The following is a 23,740-nucleotide window of genomic DNA, read 5'->3' as shown; positions in this document are numbered from 1 at the left end:
AGCTAGCTAAGTAAGCTAGATAAGTTACGTTGTAAGCTCGATCACATCCATTGTGTTTCACTTCCAGGCTTAGATAAATGTGTCAAACATGTGAATTGATATTTCATGATTCATTTATACCTTTCCTCTGTAATGCAATCAAAGGCTAATGTTAGCCAGTGGTCGAATGCTAATGTTAGCCTACAGTGGCTAAATGGTTAATGATTTTGTTTTTTTACTTTGAAAAATGTCCTGATGTGCCTCCAGATTTTCATGATGTCTTTCAGTTGCTGATCAATCAGGAAGCAGTGAGATGATAACAATGTGTCAGTTGCAGCATTTGAGCTTCTAACCCTGAGCGTGACATCAGCGTGACATCAGAGGAAAATGGCTGCCGTGCGAAAATGGAAACAGAGTTCATTTGAAACATTTTAGAATTAATTGGAATTTTTTAATTAGTTAACTTTTTTCTTACTGTTTTTTCTATAAATTAGCACCAAACTACTTTCCAGCTGACTTCTAGGAAATTATTCGGACTTTACAGATGCGTAAATTAGCGCGCTAGCAGAGCGATACCGGGAAACTGGAACTTCTTCTATCACAGCTGGTTACCTGTTGTTGATTTACAGGAGCAGTACCAGTTCCTGTACAAAGCCATGCTGAGTCTCATCGGGACGCAAGAAGACGAGAAAACCCTGCAGTCCTCCGACAACAACGGTACCATCGTGGTGGGAACCGCCAGCACCGCCGAGAGCCTCGAGTCTCTGGTGTAACTGCCACAAAAACACGCAAAGAACTCCTGTTTAACTTTTTCGAACGAGCAGCGGCGTTTTGTCCTTCCTCCTCGACCACCAACAGAACTTCTCCTGCGGCCAGACTCGTGCTATGGCCACAAAACAAAAACCCGCGTTGTTCAGGACGTGGTAGCGCGAGGCCGGCGCGCCTCGAACGCATTTCTTCTTCGCTGGATCTGGACTCCCTGCGGTTTTGTAATGTGTGCCTTTTTGTATTTTTCATCCTGTTCTTCTAACTTTGATACAAGCTGTAGACTAACTGTTTTAATGCTGTGCTGTCCCGAGACGTTTCGCTCGACTAACAAACTGTTCGTAGACCTTTGTATTTATTGGCACTGAGCCAAACGGGGAAAAGGGAAAAACCATCTTTTTACATCAAATGAGATATTTTGTTAGCTTGTCTTTTATAGAGCTCCTGCACTGAACTCCTTTCTGTAAATACCATTGCAGCAGTAGCAGCAGTTTGCTGTTGAAGTCAATATAAAATAAGGGCCTGGAATAATAAAAATAATAATCTAATGTAAATAATATTATAGTAATCAACTCGATGGACCAAATTTCTATTTATACTTTTAGATTTTTATATTTTACCATTTTTAGTGCATTCAAATGTTATGGTTTAATTCTAATTGCTTAGTGGCAGAACATTAATGCTTTTATACTCTGGATTTTGTAACAGACTAAATGTGATGCATGGGGTACTGACATGTTTGTTTTTTTAGCTGGACATGAAACACTGCTGGATTATTAGCTAGGGGATTAAATACGTGAAAGAACACCAAAGAAAGAGCCTGTTTTGTTACTCTGTGCAGAATTATAACGACAAAACACATATTCATCAACCAAAATGTTACCGAAGGTTAGAAATCGTGCGGTTTCGTGGCCTAAAGTCGGCCTAATTTAAGGCAGCTGACCCTCGAGTCTAAACTGGTGTTACTGGTCCATTTGTAGAAATTTCACTTTGCTTCTAAAAAGTGTTGACGCTGTGTGAAACTTAAATAAAACCAGAATCGAGGCAGTGAACACCGGCTGACACGGTGGGTTGTGTTTGGATTTTAGGCCTGGTGTGTTTACCCAGAGTCACGTACGGCAGCAGAATGAGCCTCAGCTCCTCCATCGCCAGCCTGACAGACAGGAAGGAGGCCGAAGGTCAGAGGTCGCGACAAAGACGAGGGACGGAGCGAACAGCCCTGACAGGAGGGAGGCGTTCATAAGACGAACAGAAGCAGAGAAAATGAAGAACTCCTGTCCGACCTGTGGATTATATAATTTCCCTTCATGGAGTCATGCTGTAATCCCTGCACTGAACTGGTTATTCCAAATGATTTCCCACGTGCTAATCCGGGTTAAGACTCCCGAAGAAACGCGCCTTTTCAGGATGGAAAATAGGTCAAGTGTCCAGACGTCATCTTGACCGGCCGCCGGATCGTCACCTTCATTTGCATGTTTGACTTTTCATAATTACAGGCCCAATTATCCCCTGCTCGGTGGCCTAGTTTGCATGGCTGCCTCCAAATCAATGGACGCAACAGGCCGATTGTCTTTTTGTCTGAACGTGTTTGCACGCCGCCTGTTGAAGTCCAAGATCCAGTGAACTCGATCTGCACCTCGAAACTTAAAGTCAGACTTCAGCAGCAGATGTATTCACACGTTTTAAGTATGTCAAAGAATACTACAGCACAAGCAAGTGAAAGTTCTGTATTTAAAAATGTACTTTGAACCTGAACAAAGTAGAAGTACACAAGTAAAACACATAAAATCCCAAATTAACTGTGCACGCATAGTTTAATCTACATGTTTTAAAGTAAAAGTGGACGTACAAAAGAACAAAAAACAGATACTTGAGTACTTCAGTCCTTACAAAACCTGAGCTGAGTAATAGTATTTAGTTACTTTCCACCACTGGAGCACAAAGCGACCGCTTCCTGACTAACTGTCGACTGACTTACTGCCTTTATATTTCCATTTTGTTTTGGAAAACTTCCGAAGATAAATGAAGAGTTATAGAGGCTGTAAGGTGCCAAAAGTATCATTAAAAGACTTTAAGTCTTTAATTATAGTGAATTAAAAAAGTGATACAAAAACTACTGATGAATTAATCAACTCACACGTAATAATTTGCTTACTTTTATTCACGCATCTTTTCATAAACAGTGAATAAAAGTGAGATTTTTATTCCAGAAAACACATTTACATTTTCATACAGCAAATCTGTTTTATCAAAACAAGCTTTAATAAACGATCGTGTTTGTGATCACGAATGACTAAAATAAAAACTGTTCAAATGTTTAAATCAAACCAATATTCAGAGAGAAAATCTGTGATATTAATGTTTGATCAACAGACGTGCTGATGATCAAATCTTTCCTTTGAAATAGGAAGTCTTTGTCATTCAGGTCAAAACCTACAAATCTACCAAAACATCAAAGAACACACGTCTGTTTCAACCTTCTGCAGACACACACACAAACTACACGCATGCGTGTGTGTGTGGGGGGGGAACGTCACTTAAAAAATACATCTCAGGTACACATAAAATATCTTTTTCACCCTTTTAAAGCTCGTCGCAGTTTACAAGGTGCCCAAAACATAAAATAAATATTTCTGGCAGACAATAAATACTCTTTACAAATACAGTATTCTGTCCTAAAACGTCTCAAATCAGAGCTCAAGTTTGACGGATGTCACTTCAGCGGCGCTCATACGTCAGCTGAACAGCTTTGAAAGATGATTTGTGGATTTAGATTTTTAGGAAGAATACTGCGATTGAAATTTGTGGATGACTGACCTGAAGATGAGCAGTTAAACAAATTCAGTTTCTGCTCTTAAATGAAAATAATCAGAATGATTTTACAGTTTTTGAGCCTTAAATTATTGACTAATCCAGCAGTTTATCCCGTCAGATGTGACGTAAAAAACTGGTAAACAGGATGATATTCAGACGTAAGCTTGTTTACGTGGAATGATAACAGCGAGTTACAGAAACAGGTGATGCTGACGAACTGCAGGACAGTCACATGAAAACATGCTAACGTTAGCTTCACTGACGTACAGAACAAGCTAACGTTAGCTTCAGAAAATGGCAAATGAAACTTTATTGTGAACTTCAGAGCATTTAAGGTAACAACAATGACAACAATGTCAGTGAGATACACGACTGCTGAAGGAGCTGCTAGCTAACGTTAACGTTAGCCGTCAGCTGGATTGTTTATCTCAATGTTTGATGAGTCTAAACGTATGTAAACAAGCAGGAAAAAGAGTTAAGTTTTCATGTTGGAGAACAAAAAGAAATAATTTTAATCAGTATTTCTGTATAACGAGCTGGAGAAATCAAACGTTTTAGTGTCATTAGTTTCTAAATAATTTGAGATGCTGAGTTCAATAAATTACGTACATACAGTGAAAGCACCGCAAAGAAGTTAACAGTGGCCGACTACCTGACATCACTTCCTGTCTGTTGGTGTTTTATGGTCTGGATTTTGGACTTTTTGCTGTGGTTTATTCCATCATGTGTGAAGAAACACTAACGTGAGCTCATGTCACAGTTTGAAGGTCAGTGCAGCCTTCTGCTGGTTTTTAATTAATCCAGAGATAAATCAGCGTTGATACAGATGCTGTAAAAACTCGTCTGCAGCTTCTCGGTTTTTAATTAGTTTTGTTGTCAGAATTGAGCGACCATCACAGCCAAGTACCTGATTAATGAGTCTGTTTGTGCTTCTAATGCTTTAAGTTTCTAATGCCTGAAATAGTGTTTGATCAGTCGACCTTTTGTGCGTCTTCACAGAAGAACTTTTCTCTGAAACCGTCAACGCCAAGGAAACGACTTCCGTTTGGCACACAGGAGCAAACTGAGCCAAACTCAGGACCAAAACATTATACTGCGGATAAACCATCGCCAGCTGCCTTTTCGGTTTAAAGCATCCACAAATAGAACGAAAAAAACAAAACTAATATTTTCTCCGCCGTGGCAGGTGAGCTAACGGCTGATGTGAATCTGTCGAAGAGGATAAAGTTGCTGAAAAAGGCATCTGATATGGTGGATTCTGTATATTTTCCCTGCCGTCGTCGGCTCTACTCCTGCACGGTGCTCTTGGATATGAAGTGAAGTCCCTCCTGCTTCAGTCGGGCCAGCGCCGGCCCGTAGACCTCTTTCGTCACCGGGACCACCAGACCCTTCGTAGTGATTTCACCTGCAGAGAGAAAAACACAGATTCAGGTTCAAACGGAGTCGCTTCTTTGGCATTTTCAGTTCTGTTCAAAGGAAAAAATGTTCAGCTCTCTGGGAAGCTGCTGAGGATCAGACATCACAGAGGACACAGTTTGTCCATCAGTCTCAGATTTACTTCACAGTCTGAAGGGACAAACTAACGTTAGCTTTTGAGACAAATGGGACAAAGTAAAGTCAGTCTCTTGGACCAAGACAAACTAACGTTAGCTTCACAGCCTGACAGGCTAACGTTAGCTTCACAGACTGACAGGCTAACGTTAGCTTCACAGCCTGACAGGCTAACGTTAGCTTCACAAACTGACAGACTAACGTTAGCTTCACAGACTGACAAAGTAACATTAGCTCCATAGCCTGAAAGGACAAACTAACGTTAGCTTCACAGAGTGACAAACTAATGTTAGCTTCACAGCCTGACAAACTAACGTTAGCTTCACAGACTGACAAACTAACGTTAGCTTCACAGAGTGACAAACTAACGTTAGCTTCACAGCCTGACAAACTAACATTAGCTTCATAGCCTGAAAGGACAAACTAATGTTAGCTTCACAGCCTGAAAGGACAAACTAACGTTAGCTTCACAGCCTGACAGACTAACATTAGCTTCTGACGGGACAAACTAATGTTAGCATCTCAGATAACAGAATAAACTAACAGTTTCCAAATGTTCAATATAACAAGTTGTTTTTTTTCCCACAGGAAGTTTCTCAGTTCACAGCCTGATGCAGCTTTAGCTTTAACTTTAAACTTAATTCTCTTTTGTTCCTGTTTTATTGTGATTTCTATGTTTTTATCTCAGAGACTTTTTGACTGGTGTCACTGACCTTCAAGGACCATGCGAGCAGCGATGGCTGCTGGGTACCCGACAGTCTTGGCCATGGCAGAGAAGCCGTTGGGGTCGCCGTACACCACCAGGCTAATGTGCTTGGTCTCCAGCTCGCCGGTCGGGTGGCGCAGCCCGACATCGTTCCTCAAGATGATCATATCTCGCTCGCCCTTTTCTGACCACAGCAGAGAAGTTGTTAGTGTTTGCAGCTGTGTGACATTTACTGCTTGTGTTTTTCTGATTTGCGGTGGTTTAATGGACTCGTGTCTCACCGAAGGAGAGTTTGGCTTCCAGATGTTTCGCCAGAGCGGCCAGAACGCTGTCAGCGTGAGGCACCAACTCGTCGCTCAGCATTTCAAACCTGAATACACACCGAGACCAAAAACAAGATTTTTCCTCACAATAGAATAACCTTCACAAAGCCGTTTTAAAAGCTTTAAAAGAAAATTGCTCTGCTTTAACACCCAGGCAGCGCCGTGGCGGCCCACACATCCTTGGCTAAGTCTAAAGAGATGAGCAGTTGCTTTTTGTCACTGTTTTGCTGGTGAATTGAATAAATGAACAACAAGTCATTCAGTTTGAGCTGCGAGCACGTTGGCTTTTTACTCTTTTAACAGCACAGATGGAATGTTTCCAACAGTTCACTTTTACTGTTGGAGGAATTTACGTTTCAATGCCAGCGCGGCCCTCTTCCCTTCACCGCCAGCGGCAGCAGAACAATGGCAGCATGGAGCCTTGGTCTGAAGAGACCCTTGGAAAAGTTGATTTAAATTGAAGAGTGTGCAGGCTACACCACTTCAGGCGTCCTCATTAGGGAGGGAAGTAAAAAGTGTGCAGGAGAGGAGCAGCCTCGGCCTTGTTCTTGGCCCAACTCCCCCAGCGCCGACGCTGAGGAGAAGTCATACGGACCAATCAGCACCTTCTGAGGAACTACTGACCGCTACGGCCATCAATATGGCAGCCACTAAAGAGGTTAGCATAGGTGCTGCTACAGCATCAATTATTTAATCTATACCGTGTTGCACATGTTTTTATGGTTTCATAGAAGTTACTTGCACTACCTGCACCTACCTCAACTGTTTATACCTCACGTCACTTGCACTACGATTTATATGTTTTTGGATATTATGACTATTTGTACTTCTGGTTAGATGCTAAACTGCATTTCATTGTCGATGTGTTGCATGATGACAATAAAGTTGAATCTAATCCAATCTAATTTTACTCACACAGACATTTTAAAACAAAGAGACGACTTAATTTAAGTGGTTGAAAAAATCTGACTTAAAATAATACTAAATAAAAATAACCCAAACCCGACAATAAATAAAAGAACGATGATGATTTGTAAATGTAACAGCAGTGGAAGCATTTAAAAAAGGCTTTTTAAACCCTCTCAGAGGCCGCTGAAGGTCAAAGTCGGAGGAAGCAACAGCATCACATCATCTGCAAAGAAAGGTCTCCAAAACCGGACATCCTGCAACTTGACATGCATGAAGAATCAGTTGCCATTTGCTAAAACCAAGCTTAGCTGCTGATGTGCCTAAAGCTGTTTTCTGTTATTGAAAACTGTGAGCCGACATCTTTGTTTTCCACAGAACTGAAAGAGGCAGAAGCTAAATCCAGCCACGATGGAGAGAAAACCCAACGAAATCCCTGAGAGAGCTAACTAGCTTAGCAGAGAATCAGCAAGTGCCGCCTCGTTTTTGACCCGTGGAAAACACGTGATTTGATTGGGTTAGGCTGATTTAAATCACATTTTTAAATGTGTCAAATAGTCGATCAATATATTCAAACTGATCTCATTCTGAATGTTAACAGTAAACAAACAGAAACATGAAAACATGGAGCGAATTCCTCTGACCGTCGTCTGTGAATAATCAAATTAAATCAATTTCTGCTCTCTGCTTTTGTCTCTGAACGTTCACGACTCTCCAGACATTCTTTGAAATATTGTCTCACCATCTCAGGTTGTCCATCCTGACGTCGTCCTTCCCGATGCGTTCGTATACGGCTTCTTCAAAGGCCTCTTTGGAGATGGAAGAGGACAATCCCAGCTGCTTACAGAGGAGCTCTTTCTGCAGAGAGGACAGAGCACAGTTTGTCCTTTCAGGTCCTCCGTACCTCAAAGACTCATTCAAACACTTTGAGCTCCTTGTCTGTCTCCTAGTTCCTTGTTAGGTCCTCTGTAGCTGACACACTGCGTCCTAAAGCTCCTCTTCATCTCCTTAACTGTCTCCCTCTTTGAATACAGGGGATTAAACACTTTCAGAAACAGCGACATTAACCTTTGAGGAGGCTCCAGGGCATTTATCCATTTTTCTTTGCATCTCATTTCCAGATCTAAAAAGAATGTGTTTGAGTGGACAGATTTAAAATCTCTAATCGTGCTTTGATTCCTGAAACACATTCTGAACGTGCAACTTTGTGTTTGTCTTTGGTGTCGAAAACATAAAAGAGGAGAAAAATTATGTGCTATAAATTCCCATGAGTGTCAGGAAGCCTTGGCTCGCTGCAGCCTTGATGTTGACAAGCAGCTATTGACAGTAATAGACTCTTCAGCAGACCCACTTCCACCGTCAGACGCTTCAAGTGGAGGAGCTGCGAAACAGCTCGTGTCATACGCCTGAATGAAGCAGGAGTTCATCACGCTTCTCACCCAGGAGACAGGAGAGGCGGAGTGGTGCAGCATGGGACATGGCTCGCTGTCGATCAGGCCCAGTTTGACGAACCCGCTCATGGCCGTGCAGAAGCCCTGTGGGACGAAACGAGAGCTCGACTGAGTCACAGTTCAAGAGACAGACAGACGCTGAGACAAATCATGTGCACAAACTGTCCAGAGTCCGAAGCTCAAATCTGAATTTCAGGCTGTTGCTGCTTTCTTTCTCCTCGCTCGTCTGCGCTCGAGGACGGCAGCGAAACGCCGTCGGACGTCACGTCGAGTGAAGCCGTCAGGCGGCGTTCGTGCGGGTCAGAGCAAAGTGTTTTCTCGAACGTGATGCCGTTGCGAGCGTCGCAGGTACGATCTTCACCCCGTCAACTCGTATTTTACACGCCGTGTCTGCGTCAGAGCCCACGACCGGATTTCTGCCCAGACACAACGGCTGCGAGTACGGAGCTCATCTGCTCGTCGTTTCAGAGCAGAAAAGACACGACGGCGCCTTTTCTCCGGCACACAAGGAGCAAATCAACATTCCAGCTGGAAGAAACGCTCGATCGATTAGCAGATCAGCAGAAGATGAATGCTCACCTGCTTTCATTTTCAACACTCTCACTGCTTTCTTACATTTCACAGACAAAACGATTAACTGATTAACAGAGAAAATGACAGATTGATCGATAATGTGCCTGATGTCACTGCTGACAGCCAATAGGAAGGCTGTGTGCGTGTGTGTGCGTGTGTGTGCGTGTGTGTGTGTGTGTGTGTGTGTGTGTGTGTATGTGTGTGTGTGTGTGTGTGTGTGTGTGTGTGTGTGTGTGTGTGTGTGTGTGTGTGTGTGTGTATGTGTGTGTGTGTGTGTGTGTGTGTGTGTGTGTGTGTGTGTGTGTGTGTGTGTGTGTGCAGTACCTTGAAGCGTAGTGTTCCTCTGATCAGTGTGTGTGCCGTCTGGATGCCGTAAGGTTCGCTGTACTTGGTGCTGTCGCGGTTCGGAAATCCCTCCAGGTTGAACCCGGGAAGGAAGTCCATCGGGATGAAGGAGTCCATCAGAGTGCCACCTGCCGGGATGCTCACCACCTGAATGACACACACACACACACACACACACACACACACACACACACACACACACACACACACACACACACACACACACACACACACACACACACACACGCACGCACACAAACACACACGATTTACAGCCCTGTCATCATGGAACAAATTCACAGAAAAGACATTTTGAGTCATTTCTGGTCCTTTGAGGCCTCCGTACCTGGTTGTCTTTGAGGAAGATGGCTGGGCTGATGGTGTTGAGGAGGACGCCGTACGGACTCCAGCTGAACTTGTAGCGAAGAGGATTGTCTGAACACTCGGGGACAGGAAGGCCTCCGCAGAACGAGCTGTAGGACTCCACCTGAACGACACCGTCAATCACGCTGTCAATCAACGTCATCAATTAGCTGCTTCACATCTGATTCACACGACACCCGAGTGGAGAACTACTGCTGATGAACCGACTCTCGGAGCAGCAGTGGACAGACACACATTAACTCTCACTTTGTTTGCAGACGTCTGGACGGAAACTTGACCTCTGACCCTGAGCTCATATCAGCAGACAACCTTGGCTGTGCTAACGCACCTGTGGAGGTGTGACTGTGGTCTGATTATGTGGGCAGTCAAAGGTAACACACACTCATGTTCTGAAAACACACCACATCAGCTCATGTCTGACCGTGTGACGTCGTCTGTTTGTGGAACAAAGAAACGTCAACGTGTGGACTGTCAGTCTGTTCAAACAGTCGTTATCTCACACACACACACACACACACACACACACACACACACACACACACAGCTGACTCACAGTGCAGCCGTCTGCCTTGGCCTGGTCGATACACTCCATGGCCAGCATGTGGTCGATACCCGGGTCCAGTCCCATCTCATTCACTATGGTGATGCCTGCCTCCTCCGCGCTGAAACACACACACACACACACACACACACACACACACACACACACACACACACACACACAGTTTAAGATCACACAGAGAAACGTCCCTCTTCCATCTGAGACATGTTTTAAAACACATGAAAACGCGTTGCTGAGGATACTAAACTGTTCTGAACATTAAATCTCATCCTTCTCCCTCAATGAAAAGTCCAAACTCTTCAGAGTTTAACAGCTGGGCGCTAGACGTCTCCGTCTCCACCTGTGACCTGGATGAACCTGTCAGCTGGATACTGGACCGTGATTGGATTGCATGTTTCTCTAAGACTTCAGGTGAGCACAGAGAAGCTTCACCTCACAGTCAACCTGAGCACCTGTACATCCCTCCTGCTCCACCTCTGCTCATCACCTGCTCTGCAGCTCCTTCATGGCAGGACTCAGGTAGCTGGCTGTCACCATGTTCACCTTCCTGTTGATGCAGTGTTTGGCGACGAGTGGGTGAAACGAGTACGGCAGCATGCTGAGGGTCAGAGGGAGGAAGTGAAGTCAGCGGTTCATTTATTCATCACAATACAGCAAAACATGACTTCAGGACAAGACAGTGGCCCAGGACACTGTCCTTTAGGCCCCGCCTCATTTTGGGGGTGTGGCCAAAAGGACAGTGTCCCCCTTTTTAGGCCCTGCCTCCTTTTGGGGTGTGGCCAAGTGAACAATTTACCTAAAAATAACCGGATCAATTAAAAGATGACAACAGAGAAGCTAAAGATAAAAGGAAATCTCTTGATTATATTGACCAGAATGAACCACCTGCCCTCAAATGTCTGATGTTTGGACAAAGATGACTTTCATCCGTCCACATATTGAACAGTTTAACAGCTAGGCGTTGTCCTCATGCTGTACCTGATGACCAAGTCGTGATCTTGGACCAGAGCGTCGAGGTGTCGCTCCTGGCTGCCGGCGTCCAGCGTGATGGGGATGGTGTTGGGATACTTGGCCGCCAGCTCCTCCGCCTGCTTCAGCAGCACCGACGCTGAACACGAGCAGAGACGTTTGTTTATCACATGAAGACTCTGAGATGTGAAACGAGCCTCTGAACTGTGATCACGTTGTCGCACATTTCAGATAACACGTGACGTCATGACTCACCCACAGTGACCTGAGTCCTCTTGTCACGAGTCAGATACTCGACCACGGGCCCGGAGACGTATCCCGAGCCCAGCAGCAGAACTCGCTTCATCCCGCTCTTCTTCATGATCTCAGCCTTCTCTCTGAAGGACACCAGAGACGGCCAATCAGAGCCACGTCATAAAAACTCAACACTTCACACCTGAGCGGGTCAAGTCACTGCGTGTCCATCCGACAGGCTGAGACGTTAAACACTCAGCGACACAGAATTTCAGAATTTGGACAAAGAACTTGAGTTTTTGAAGATGGAAGAACCACAAAGAAAGTCAGGACTTAAATTAAACAAGATTGAATCACTTCATTCGTTCTTAAAAAGGACGTTTGGATGGAAACCAGTCAAGTCCCCCACAGGTAAAATCAGCCACTCCACTTCGACTCTTCACACATTTTGTTTTCTGCTTTCGTCTATTTTCAGTTTAAGGTTTCTCTTGACATTTTTTTGAACGAGAAAAGCAAATCTAACAGACGAAAGTGGTGAAGAATCCCTGAAATGCACTTAAATTAAATAAAAAATCTGCTTCCACTTGTTTTGTACTAATATTACTAAAACAATTAAAATCACAACTTCCTTTGAAATCGTTTTTTCTAACACTGCAACACTTCATCTAATAAACCCTAAACCTTTCAGAGGTCTTTGAAAACCCTGAAAGAATCAGTTCACGACAGCAGTGTTTTCTTTTACTGTCACTTTAAATGTTTGCTGTTTATAAAGAAGCTAATCACACCTTCGTCATCACAACCCAACGTGTGCAAAGTCAAAGTGGAAGCGAGACTTCGCTGATCGAACTGAATCGATCAGTATCAGTGTGACTGATGAGGATCTGGCCTGGACCAGGACCAGGACCAGGACCAGGACCAGGACCAGGACCAGGACCAGGACAGGAGGAGGAGGAGGAGGAGGAGGAGTAGGAGGAGGAGGAAGGCAGGCTGGGACGGGAGGAGAAGGAGGATCATGTGGAGGCAGTCATCCACAAATATTTTTTAAATAATGAGTCAAAAAATAAAATAAATGAATAAATAAAAATAAGTTTTGTTGCTTTACAAGTTACAAGTAAAAATAAAATGTAATTAATATACTTACATTTATTAATTTTAATATTTCTGAACTTAAACTATCAGTGATGTTAAAGTAATACCAAATGATAATGAGCATGTTTAAATATTTAATGACATATTTAATACATTTCTTGAATAATGTTTTTCCTATTAACAAGCTTTATGAAGGAACACCTACGCGACGTGAAGTATTCTTCAAACTGAATAAAGAGCCGATTAAATTAAATGAATCACAGCGAGTCCAGGAAGCTTTTTTAATTAAAGCGAGAGCCTCCGAGTGCTGCATTCGGTTAAGAAGTGTGTGATTCTGCATGCTGGATCACAACAACAACAACAACACCATAACAGAGGTGTCACCCCGAGTGACCTGTGACATTAATATCCCACCACCAGCCACCACCACCCGCCTCAATCCCCCGGAGTCAGAGGCCTGGGCTCGTTAGCTTTGGCCTAATTGGATGCGATGTGGCGCACATGCACGAGTGGCGGCGGGGCGACTGGAGGTCTGACCGGGGGTCGACCCGCCGCCGAGCATCGTCTTCTTAATTAAAAAAGAAAGGAGAGACGTTCCCTCAGGAGGCTTTCTCACTCGGTTTACATATCTTAAGGAGCCGACTCAAACAAAAGGATTAAGATTTGGTGGCTTGTCTGGAAAAATAGTACAATTAGCGAGAACTCATCAAGTCTTAGAGATGGCCTAAATATGAGTGTTCTGACTCAAGAAGATAAAATCTCCTCCAGCAAGCTGTTTATGGAACCGCTGAGGAGCAAATCTGCACTGAGCCTGAATATTAATAATGTGAAGAAACAAACATTATTACTGTACCATAAGAGGTTTGAAATGCTCATTAAAATGCAACAGGAGCAACACTGAAGCAGCAGATAAGGCGTGAAGGCGGTAGAAGAAGAAACGTGTAATCAATTAACAGAAGAGAGCCTGAGAAATTAATCAAAGCAGATTAAAAAGATAAAAACTGGGAACTGAACGCTGATGGAGATTTCACAGATTACAAGAAAAGTATGAACATGCAGATGAACGATTTATCTTGTTTTATAGAAAGTCAGCAGAGAAGATCAGTTTCATCTCTGTGCGTCCAGAGTGAGGACCTGTTTAGCTTAGCTTAGCAACTGCTAACTCCATCACGAGTAAACGACACAAAAATGGTGGCTGACATCCATCTGCGAAGAAGGATCCTCGACTGTCTGTCAGGTGACCAATCGTGTTTAAAGCTTCAGGGCTTCAAGGCTAACCTAACGCAATCTATAGCGCTAGCATGTTGCTAACATGTTAGCCAGGGAAACAACGATAACAGCTTACAGCCATGCTAGCAGCTCTGTGACAGCACATTAGCTAGATGCTAACACCAGCATGCTAACACGCCCACAAAGACAACGTTAACATGCTGAAGTTTCACGGGGAATGTTTCCCGTGGTCGCCATCTTAGTTTCGGGTGTTAGCATGCTAGCATGAGCTAACCAGTACATGCTAGCACTCTTCAGGACCTTATTTAGATGTAAGAGTCAGTGATGGCGACATTTTGCCATTTTTCCTTTCAACAGCGAGAGGCTAGCAGTTTCCCTCCACCTTCAGCTTTTGTGCTAAGCTAGGCTAAACTCATCTTAGATCTCCTAATGCGCGAAAATTAACCTGGTATTTATCTTCTCGTCTGACTCCGGTGAAGCGGCACAAACTGAAGAACTAAAGGCCAAAACGGGATGAAGTAGGACAGACGGATGTGACAGAAGGGGTGACGGCGGTTTGTATGTAAAGTGAGAAGAAAAGATGTTTCTACCCTCAATACCCAAAGGTCCAGAGTCTGACGGTGGCTAGCAGCTGTGGCCTATTAGCACGCTAGCCATGCAAGGTGTTAATGCAGAGGCAGGTTGGCACAGCAGACACCAGAGGGCAGCACTGTGCAGGAACAACCACAAGGTGACTGTTAGTCGCTACCAGTCCAGTTTTCAGCACTCGAGGGCACTAAAACACAAACTGCAAGGCTACAAGAGGATGAGTTAAGGCGGGAAAACAGCAACAACTGGAGACTAAAGCACAAATATCACTACTGACTGTAATGATAAAACCCTACAGGTGAGCTACATGACAGACAGAATGCAGACGTTACCTGTCTCGTAATCTGTGGACATTTCATCCATAGACTGGCTGCATTCACTCACAGGTGGAACAGGTGTGTGCCAAAGTGATGCTTTTTTTACATTTTTATGAATAACTCCGATGAGAAAGTGCCACACACTCTACAAAGACTTCACTTTCCTACCCGACGCTGCAGTCTGAACTAAATCTTACCTTCTCTCTCGAAGCTTTTCGATGTATTCAAACTTGGGGGTGAGCACTCCGTTTGAGGTGATGACAGCCTTCAGAACAACAATTTAAAAAGCCGACATTAAATCTTACAGAATAAGTCATCATTTTCATCCATTTGCACATAAAGATGGCAGCTTCTGAAGGCTGTGGAGAGCATGGCGTTTTTCTAAAAACATGTCCTCTGGAGAATCGAACCCTGAATCATTTTCATCCTCCCTGGAGAATAAACCTCGGCTACAACACGTTTCACTTACGTCTCTGACTTGCGGGCTGAAGTCCTCTTCTTCCAGCGGTCTGGTGGCGTCTGAAGGCAGCTGATGACGACAGAACACCGAGTTTACAAAAGACAAACGAGTCTGGTCTGTCGGGGTTTTGTTTACTGCCTCCGGTTAAACCTGATGCAGCGCTCTCCCGCAGCAAACTCAGAAACCATAAGTCAGAAAGCAGCACAGAGCAAGGCGCGAGCGAAAACACCAGATGTGCTCGCCTCACCTGGAGCCTCAAACCGTCTTACCATCTCCCAGATGTAGGGGAAGAGCCGGTCCCCGAAGTACTCCGTGGCCTCGATGGGCAGCTGAGCGGGAAGGTTGTCGATGGAGCACATGAGGATCCCGTTTCCCTCCACGCTGCCGGGCCAGAGACAGAATAAAGATCAATGACGGGAGTTCAAACCTTGTGGACATCACCAGCAGAGCGAAGGCATCGCCGCTCTGATGAGGAGCTCGATCGAGAACTTAAAGGTGGAGTCAGAAACACTGCTGATTGGTCAGAGCGACGGCAAATGCGAACAGATCGGAGGAAAAGCTTAGCAGGACGTCTGGCAGTAAATATACAGGACAGGTTAGCTGTCAGCGGTGAAAACAAGGGACAGATGTGGCATCGAGGGATGTTTCTGAACGGGTCATGCACAAGGTCAAAGGTTACGATACTGAAAGGACTGAAGAGCCCCACAGAGTGGTGTCCCCACCCTGCAGGACTCCATCAGAGGGTGCAGGATTACGAAGGATCAGCGCCACCCCATCGTTAAACTACTAAAAACTCCAGCTATGTAATCAAAATTTGATATTATATATATTTCATATTTCATGTCAAATCCACAAACTGTTGGTGAAAATGACAAATAATCCTTTAAATCCTCAAATCCCTTTACGACGCATTCAGCAGGTCAAACAAAGCGACGCGTGTTGAACAGCTTCGTCTGAAAAGCTCTGATTTAACCAGGAAACCCTCGTTTAAACAGGAAAACTGAAGAATGAGAATTATAGAGAATTATATCAACTGAGAGTAAGAATTATATAAAAGACCACAAGTTTAAAAACAGTAAATAAAAAGAAAATGAGACCAATCTGAAGCCATTAAACGATAAATGAAGAGCGACACGTCCACACTGCTGCAGCAGGAGAGAACGTTTCTGCAGCCCAGAATAATAAAAGCTGAAATGTTGACCTGCAGGTCAGAGGAGAGAAACAGCAAGGAAACACAAACAGAAACGTGCCGGCGGCGTGTGAAAGACACAGGTCAGGGATGCGGGCGGCGTACCTGTCGTGATCTATGTGCTGGTCGGCGTCGTACATACAGAACGGCTTGTCGATGGTGGTGCACTCATTCATGAACTCGATGGAGCCTCCGGTGTCAGCTGAGATGTCACAGATGGCCAGCAGTCTGCGGAGAGAGAGAAGAGACAGCGTGGGAAGAGTTCAGAGAGCGGCGGGATGAACACGGCTGGAGATAAAGAGGTGGCTTTCGACCCCTGTGGAGACACAGCAGGTGACGCGCCGCGCTCCCATCCATTCACCTGAGGAGACGTTCAGCCGTCAGAGCGCCAGGTCAGAGGCAGAGCTGCTGCTCCGTGGGGCTGATTATTCCCTGGAGAAAATACTGAATGGACGAGCAAACTGAAAGGAAGCGCCGCTGTTCTCACACCATATGGCCAAAAGTATACGGACAGCCCTGTTTTCTGATGTGATTTAACGCGACAGCAGCTTTCCTGTTTCTACACGCCTCATGTCATCCACGTGGACACTGCTGGTTCATTTGGTTCATTTAATAAAGGAACTCACCAAGGATTTAAGATAAGTTAAGATAATCCTTCCTTCATCCCACAGTGCGGAGGTCTGAGTCAGTTTGGGAGTCTGCAGCGAGCAGTGCTGACTGTTAAGGCTGACAGCAGCAGCAGGAGGCAGAAGGAGCTGCAGCATCTCTCCTTCACACGCTGTGGGTGAAGCAGCCTGCAGCTGAAGGAGCTGCTCAGTGCTGTCAGAGCGTCCTACATGGAGCGGGACATGTTCTCCTACCACTGTCACCACTGACCAGTCACAGAACTCCAGCTCACCTCACGGCAGGTGCGGTGACTGCAGCGTTCAGCGCACAAACGTAGAGACTAAACTGACGGAGGTGAGTTCACTCTGAGCGACACGAGCTGAGGCAAAGGCGCATCAGTTTGAGGCGAATGCATCGGTGATGCGTTCAAGGACCCGGATGACTCTGCATGATTAGAGACAGGAGGGGGAGGAGCGGGTGGAGAGGAGGAGAAACAGCCCGAGCTCTTACTTGTGAGGCAGCACCGGCGATCCCTCAGTGGACATGAACACGTCTTTGGGCTGTCTCATCAGCTTCTGGGCGTCCAGTCGTCGCAGCAGTCGGGGGGTGTGGGGGTCCCAGTAAATGCCATTGATCAGACAGGTTGTGTAGGGCGCCACCTGAAGTTAAGATGACGACATGTTAACGGAGGCAGTGCACTCACAGCTCTTTACAGAGGGACAGCCAAGATGGCGGACTGTCCCAGAGGTGGAGACTAAAGGCTGGCAGCACACGACGGCTTAGAGTGAAGTTTGGTGGAAAGGCAGTTCACTGGCCGTAACCAAGACTCAGAACCCGAGCCAAGACCCGAGGCAGGACCCGAGCCAAGACCCGAGCCAGGACCGGGTCAGGACCCGAGCCAGGACCCGAGCCAAGACCCGAGGCAGGACCGGGTCAGGACCCGAGCCAGGACCCGAGCCAGGACCGGGTCAGGACCCGAGCCAGACCGGGCCAGGTCAACAGAAACATGAACCACTAGCTCAATCAATCAGCCAATCAGCAGAAATTTACAAAAAAAAGGTACAATTTAAGCAAAAATATATGATTGCTGGTTGCAATAAAAAGAAAATGTGTGTTTTTCTACATGAATAAAAATCCTGTTCCTTTGCCACATGTTCTTGTTATGTGATGATTATTGATCAGGTTGATGTACTGATTCTCTCTCTGTGAGTCAGACTGTGATGACAGTCAGCAGAGCTAAAGGGGATCAGCGCCGTGTAAAACCTGCCACGTGAAGCGTGCCTGAAAACGCCGTCCAGCCGGCCGGCAGCTGTTTGCGCCGGTGACTGAAATAGAGGACGAGGCCTCTGAGCGACTGACAGGAGCAGGTGGGAGTTTGCACAAGAAGCGCCATGAATGCTGGGGATGATGGGAGCGGACTCACGCTGGTCCTGAAGTGCGAGGTGTACAGTTCCGGGTGGTTCTCGTACTCCATGGGGTCATAAATGCCGTCGCTCTTCCTCATCAGGTGGTGGTGTCGGCTCAGAACGGTGGCGTACACTTTGGTCATATCTGAAGAGGAAAGGACAAACAACAACCTGCTGTGACCACGAGCGCTCCAGTCAATAGTCAGAGCCGACACGTCCTGTTTTTCAGTGTCGTATAAAGCGCTGGTCCAGTCAATCACCAGCGACGGCCCTGATGGTCTGAAATTCAACGCTTCCCGTTCAAGCTGATCAAGCTTACCTGACCTGCAGGTCACACCTGGATGTGTAAGCTGTAGAAACTGGTCATTTTTCCAACAACAACAACAACAACAACAACAACATACAGCTCCACACATGGTGCTTTTAGTGTCCTGTCATGGATTTGAATTAAGTCCATCATGTGTGTTAAAATGTTGAATATGTGCACGTTGCTAACCATGCTAACGATAGCACAAAGTAACATTTAGCCAGCTGAAACTTTAACCTCGTACAATTGGAGTTAGCATGCCAACAGGGTTCAGTATCTTGCCCAAGGATACATCAACATGTGGACTACCGAGTCCAGGGATCGAACCACCGACCTCCTGACAGGCGGACGACCGCTCTAACTCCTGAGCCACAGCCGCCATTAATGCACCGCATTAGCACTGCTTGAGGCTAATCGCTAATATTAGCATGTTAACACATTTTTGATCTTGTGGCCCATTTCTGACTTCATTTTCATCCAGCCAACAACTTTCCGACCGGTGTGTGTGCTGCCCCGTGACATCAGTGTTCTGTGTTTTGATTGGCTGTCAGCAGAGTGGAACTGCAGTCTGTTCACATCTGATCCAGCGGCCCAAACACGAACATATCGGTTACAGCTGCAGACGGATCATCAAACGTTTCAGGCTCAGCACAGGCGACCTTCAGTTTTCAAATGTAAGGGGCCCGGACATAAAAACATGAAGAAAAGCACATTTATTTAGGCCTAATTAGCCTTTTACTCATATCAGTGTGAACAGAGACGGAACATCCATCACGATAACTAAGAGATGCTCTCAGCCCTCCATGAAGGTGAAGTCATCCCAGAACAAACACACGGTTCAACCACCAACGAACGAGTCCTGATCTCAATAAAAACTCCTCTTCAGGAACCAGGAAACCTGAGTTTGAGACTCAATTGAACAGCCGGCCAATGGAAAAAAAACCCAGGTGACGCTTCCTGAGAGCCGAGCAGCTCGACGGAGGGTCTGCAGAGCAGAGAGGGTGAAGCTGGGCAATAATCTGACTCCTTCAAACAGATAAACTGTGGAGCTAATCTACGACCCCTCTCAGGACGGACTGGACGTCTTCACTGGTGACTAACTTCAGATGTTCTGCAGACCGGGTATGAGGCTTTGGCGGGCCTGATGTGGGCCACGGGCCGCCGGTTGACATTCAGGATTACCTTCTGATCTAGAGACGTCCTTCAACTCGTGCGGCTCCACATACTCGACGGGAAGCTCGTTGAGGATGTCCTGGGCTCCCTGCAGGACGGACACAGGAGCATGATGAACGTCCTCTCTGGAGGACACTGACTGTAGGCTCTCTGGAGGACACTGACTGTAGGCGTGAGTGTGTTTTTTAAACTTTGCCGTACCTTGGAGACGTTTCCGGTGCCGGTGAAACAGAACGTCACGGGGCCGATTGATTTGGGCATGAGCCCCATGGAGATCTCATACCCACAATCCCTCACTGCCTGGATGGCCTGGCTGACGTTCCTGTAGTTGTGAGCCATGCCGATGTGCTGTGAGCAGCAGAGACAGGAAGTGGTGGGTAAGAACACAGGAAGCTGCTTTCATGATGTGGAGGATAAACGGTCAGACGCTCTCTCACCATGAAGGGCGTGTGGTGTCCCAGAGCCAGGAAGCGCAGCCCGAGTCCGTGCAAGATGTTGATCATTCCTACAGAGAGAGGCTTCACTGATTACATATGACTCTGATATAAGTCCTGATCAAAAAACACCACGAACATCTGACTGTAACTGCTGTGATGCCTCACTGATCACAGAATTCCTGCTTTAATGCAGATGTAATCTTATGGCTTCACACACGTGTGTCCTCACGATGTGCCAGAAGACCACAGCATGCAAACAAAGGACGGAGCTGCTGATAGAAGCTTTCACCGGCCTTCACAGGCGGCCTCGTGGCCTCCGGCCATGATCAGAGCTTAACGTGTGAACTAGAAAAGCAGAGCTGGTGGACTTAAACTGCACAGGTATCTTTAGACCTGGATAAGACCCCGACGTGAGCCAGACCACCTCAAAGTTTGTGGTTTGAGGGCGTTTTCATACCTGCCACGCCGGCCCACTGACCGAACGCTACGATCCGGTAGCCGTTAGCGTCAACCATCTTCTCGTAGTCGATCAGACGAACCTCCTGAGAAAACAAAATTCATCTCGTTATCGTCCTGGAGGAGGAAGACAGATCTACAGATCTGAGTCATCAGCTGCAGGACACAAGACAAAGCTGCTGTCGTGCATCATCGTGGAGACAGACTGAATCTAATTTGACTTCATCTCAGCATAATAAAGACAAACAGGCTCACAGGCAGCTGTTCGTCTCCCTGTGAATCTGGATTTTTTGGGCCTGAGCTCATTATTTCCATCTCTGGCTGAGCTGTTTGGGAGCACTGCTGAATCTGAGGTGTCACCCAGGACATTCACGTCCAGCCCTCTGCTGCATGTGAGTCTCCACACGTCTGCATTGACCAGGTTGCACCTGCTCTGTAATCAAACACATCCTTCTGTTTGCAGCCAGCACACTGAGACAAACTGTCTTTACTTCATGTCCAACATCTGCAGGATTTAAAAGAACGACTAAATAATTTTGAATTCGTTGCAGAGGGCATTTCTATGGAGGAGCCTGGGAAACACCTGCTGCTGATGTTGGCAGGTAAGAGAGCTTAAAGAGCAAAGCCTCCCAGACCACCTCTGAAAGCGGTCTGAACGATCAGGTCTCAGTGGATCCTGAGTCCATCACACCTGTCCTGTTCTGAGAGCATCCACCTGAGATCAGATCACTGATGGATGTTAACACCAGCCTCTCTGAGCAGTCTGAGATATTCAGGTGCATGTAAACGTACTCAAAAGATAATAAAAATGTTGTGTTTTACACAGTTTGTCAAGCTGGGAGTCAGCGTATAATAATGACAACTACATGTCCCAGAATGCAACACACAGCAAAAATAATAAATAAATCCTTCAATCTTGCAGATTCACTTGGTGATAAGCTTCCAAATTTTGCGAAAGAAGTTTCTTACTAAAGCACAGCCACCATCAGTCACCTGTGGCCAGGTGAGTACGCTGCAGCACAGTCAGGCGCACTGAGGGAACCTTCAGGGGTCTTTTGAGCGCTCTCACCTTCTTCAGCAGGTCATCCAGAAGCCCCATGTTGGCCTCCTGAGCCTTGATGGTGTGGGAGAAAAAAGCGTACGTCTTCCTGGGAATCACCTTCTCCTCCGGCGGCCTCTTCACGCCGATTATCAGAGACGCCTCCGATATGTCCTCCTCGATGACGGCCCCCGCCCTCATGTAGAACTGAAAACAGGACAGGCCGAGTTAGACGGCGGGCAGAGTCAAAGCTCGAATACCTGCAGTCGTAATTAACACGTGAAATGAACAAAACGCTGCCTCAGACTCTGCTCAGCACTTCACCTTCTCGTGGATGGCTCTGCGGTTGGATGGCTGGACCAGGACTTTAACGCCGGCGTTGGTGAGCTCTCTGATGTGGCGAGGGGCCAGCGGCGCCCTCCTCTCCCACGGGTTGATGTCCTCACGGCGGATGGCCACGATGGCCCTGTGGTGCTCATAGCGCCGCTGGCCTGCGAGGCAGCTCTGCGTCCTCTTACCTTGATGACGGAGGAGTCTGAACATGGTGTCACCCCCCTGCTCAGGACAAAGACATGGAGCCACAGACTGCTGAGCACGCCGCATCTATCAAACATGTCGGCCCGGGAGCGATGCGAACTGTTCCATGCAATCAGGCAAAGCTCAGTAATACTGCAAAACATTTCATGGACATGTGAGAGCTTCATACATGTATTTTGTATGTTTGACCCTCTGACAAAACAGGAACTACAACTTGACAGCCAGTGGAAAGTATGACAGAGGACAGAGGTCAGAGGTCAAGCAAAGTTTGCTGCTGGGAGAGTGCTGCTGAGAAACAGGTGGCTTGGTCAGGAAAAACCTGCTGCGACAGAGCTGCAGTAAAGTTACGACACACCATCAGTTACCCAGTCTTCACATTAAGCTGAGCTAGCCGGCTGAAGCTAACAGCTAACGCTACAGCCGGTTAGCTTAATATGTAGCTAGCAGCTAGTAAAGTTTACAGACATGACAGTTGAATCATCATCGAACTCTCGGCAAGAAAGCAAATAAATACATTTCCCAAAATGTCGAGCTATTCCTTTAAACCTCTAAACCCTCAGATGTTTCTTGAAAGTACTGGAGGGGTCTTGACCCCCAGGCTGGCGACCACTGGTTGTACAGGAAACCTGAACCCGCCGTATCTGAACTACGCCAACAAAACTACGAACCACTTCATCAGAGGTTTCTAAATGATCTATACAGTGAATATGTAGTAGGATTGATAGGTGACAGTCACATGAAACCTGATAAATACAATAACGGACAGTAAAGTAGAGCAACAATCAGTGTGAAGTCAGTCCTGAACCCCGCAGACACAGACCTTAGATCTGTAAACATGTTAATGGAGTTCGGTGTTGATTTTGGCTCGTAGTGTCTGTCCGGGTTCAACCGACTGTAACCACATGGGTCAGTTCCGGGATCTGGTCACCAATAAGTCACCGGTATAACTTGTATACTTGTATATGTATCGATACACTGATCGATAATACAATTAGCTGCTCGTGAAGCTGCTGCCAGGTCGAACTCACCTTTCTGGGCCGAGAAACTGTGACGACGGTTCACCGACAACACCGGAGAGTCACACAGAGGTGAGACGAACCTCACAACCAAGCTTCTCACACACACAGCGGAAACTGATCCGTTTCCGGTCAGCGTTTCAAAATAAAAGTAGACTTTCTTATGTCGGGCAGTTGCTGATTTATTTTGGCTTTCTGTAAAGTGGACGATGTCGTTTTTAATTTGATTTTAGAGTTTTAGATTATAAATGTTATTTATTTTCTACATTTTTGTAGCATGTATGAATAAAAGGCGCATTACTACACATACTATTCTACAAAACACGAC

General features: G+C 46.1%; 2 protein-coding genes across 6 annotated transcripts in view; one reads left to right on the top strand and one right to left on the bottom strand.

The window, feature by feature from the left end:
* ptprz1a (protein tyrosine phosphatase receptor type Z1a) overlaps positions 1–1,554 on the top strand; it is a 67,184-nt gene extending 65,630 nt beyond the window's left edge. For all 5 annotated transcript variants that reach the window (XM_070971367.1, XM_070971366.1, XM_070971365.1 and 2 more), the window contains one exon: positions 609–1,554. In XM_070971367.1, the coding sequence (XP_070827468.1) occupies positions 609–752 (144 nt within the window). In that variant the 3' untranslated portion in view covers positions 753–1,554. The remainder of the gene's footprint in view (positions 1–608) is intronic.
* A 1,331-nt stretch (positions 1,555–2,885) lies between these two features.
* aass (aminoadipate-semialdehyde synthase) lies at positions 2,886–23,521 on the bottom strand. Its single transcript, XM_070971368.1, has 24 exons — positions 23,425–23,521; positions 22,184–22,414; positions 21,890–22,066; positions 20,822–20,906; positions 20,365–20,432; positions 20,129–20,275; positions 19,937–20,015; positions 18,465–18,592; positions 17,552–17,700; positions 16,541–16,663; positions 15,516–15,627; positions 15,256–15,315; positions 14,984–15,051; positions 11,584–11,705; positions 11,338–11,467; positions 10,847–10,957; positions 10,351–10,459; positions 9,760–9,900; positions 9,393–9,560; positions 8,484–8,579; positions 7,787–7,902; positions 6,097–6,185; positions 5,823–5,999; positions 2,886–4,963 (listed from the first exon to the last, which is right to left on the bottom strand). The coding sequence occupies exons 2-24, from the start codon at positions 22,400–22,402 to the stop codon at positions 4,845–4,847; spliced, it is 2,793 nt and encodes a 930-aa protein (XP_070827469.1). The 5' UTR covers positions 22,403–22,414; positions 23,425–23,521; the 3' UTR covers positions 2,886–4,844.
* Between the last annotated feature and the right edge of the window lie 219 nt (positions 23,522–23,740).

This window comes from Chaetodon trifascialis, chromosome 10 (genome assembly GCF_039877785.1).
Source record: "Chaetodon trifascialis isolate fChaTrf1 chromosome 10, fChaTrf1.hap1, whole genome shotgun sequence".
NCBI classification, from domain to species: domain Eukaryota; kingdom Metazoa; phylum Chordata; class Actinopteri; order Chaetodontiformes; family Chaetodontidae; genus Chaetodon; species Chaetodon trifascialis.
The sequence above is the reverse complement of the archived record's forward strand: the minus strand, read 5'-3'. Positions and strand labels throughout refer to the sequence as shown.